Genomic DNA, 829 nt, shown 5'->3' on the forward strand with positions numbered 1-829 from the left:
GACGCTCCGACGGCTCCCCCTCCACACTGGAAGACAACCGAGCGTGGCGGCCCCTTTAAGAGCTGCGCCCGCGCCCTCTGGTGGCCCAAGGCGGCGACGCAGGTGCAGGTGCGAGATCGCCGTCCAGGTGCGGCCGCCCGTCTGCTCCGTCCTTGGCCCTGAGCTTCGGGGCGGTCAGTACGGCGCAGCTCCGCGCCCTGATGCGGGACGAGACGTGGCTGGAGCGCATCGTCAAGCTGAGCAGGAAGGTAATCGCCGCCAGGATCGGGACCCGGGGGGAGGGGGAGCGGGGATAGGGCCCGCGAGGGGCATCGTCTCTCCCGAGCACGATCTTCGATCGCACGCTGGCTTTGCATGGCGCCCGTTTGCCCCCAAAGCGACCCTCCCCCTTTGCTTTCAGTGGCCTGAGGCGGAGAAACAAAGCAAAACAAGTCACCCTGGGCATTCCGTGGGCAAGGCAGCCCCCCCCCCCCTTTGGCTGCCTGGAGGACCCTCTTCAACAAGAACTGCCTGGAGGACCCTCTTCAACCCACCTGCTTCTTTCTCCGACCTGGCATGGAGGATGCCAGGGCTCCCCACCCACCCACCCACTACCCCCCCAAAAGCAGGCTGCCCCAGTCTTGCCCTCCACCGCCTCTCCAATTCCTAAATCACCCAGAGAGGTTTCCATCCGTTTTCCATTGTATCCCCCCAACCCACCCCCTCACAGCTGCCTTTTTAATAGGCCGTGTTTTTCACCTTCATGGCCCTGTAGGAGAAAGACAACGCCAGTCACTGGGGAGGGAGGTATTTGTTGGGGGGGGGGGATGATTTGGGCAGCGGGGTGTGA

General features: G+C 64.1%; 1 protein-coding gene across 1 annotated transcript in view; it reads right to left on the reverse strand.

Moving 5' to 3' along the window:
- The window catches only part of LOC107112407 (septin-5-like), an 80244-nt gene extending 79888 nt beyond the window's left edge, over nucleotides 1-356 (reverse strand). Inside the window, exon 1 of the mRNA XM_015413536.1 lies at nucleotides 4-356. Within this exon, the coding sequence (XP_015269022.1) occupies nucleotides 4-356 (353 nt within the window). The remainder of the gene's footprint in view (nucleotides 1-3) is intronic.
- Nucleotides 357-829: the final 473 nt, after the last annotated feature.

The sequence above is a fragment of the Gekko japonicus genome, unplaced genomic scaffold, assembly GCF_001447785.1.
Source record: "Gekko japonicus isolate JY-2015 unplaced genomic scaffold, Gekko_japonicus_V1.1 scaffold250, whole genome shotgun sequence".
NCBI lineage: Eukaryota > Metazoa > Chordata > Lepidosauria > Squamata > Gekkonidae > Gekko > Gekko japonicus.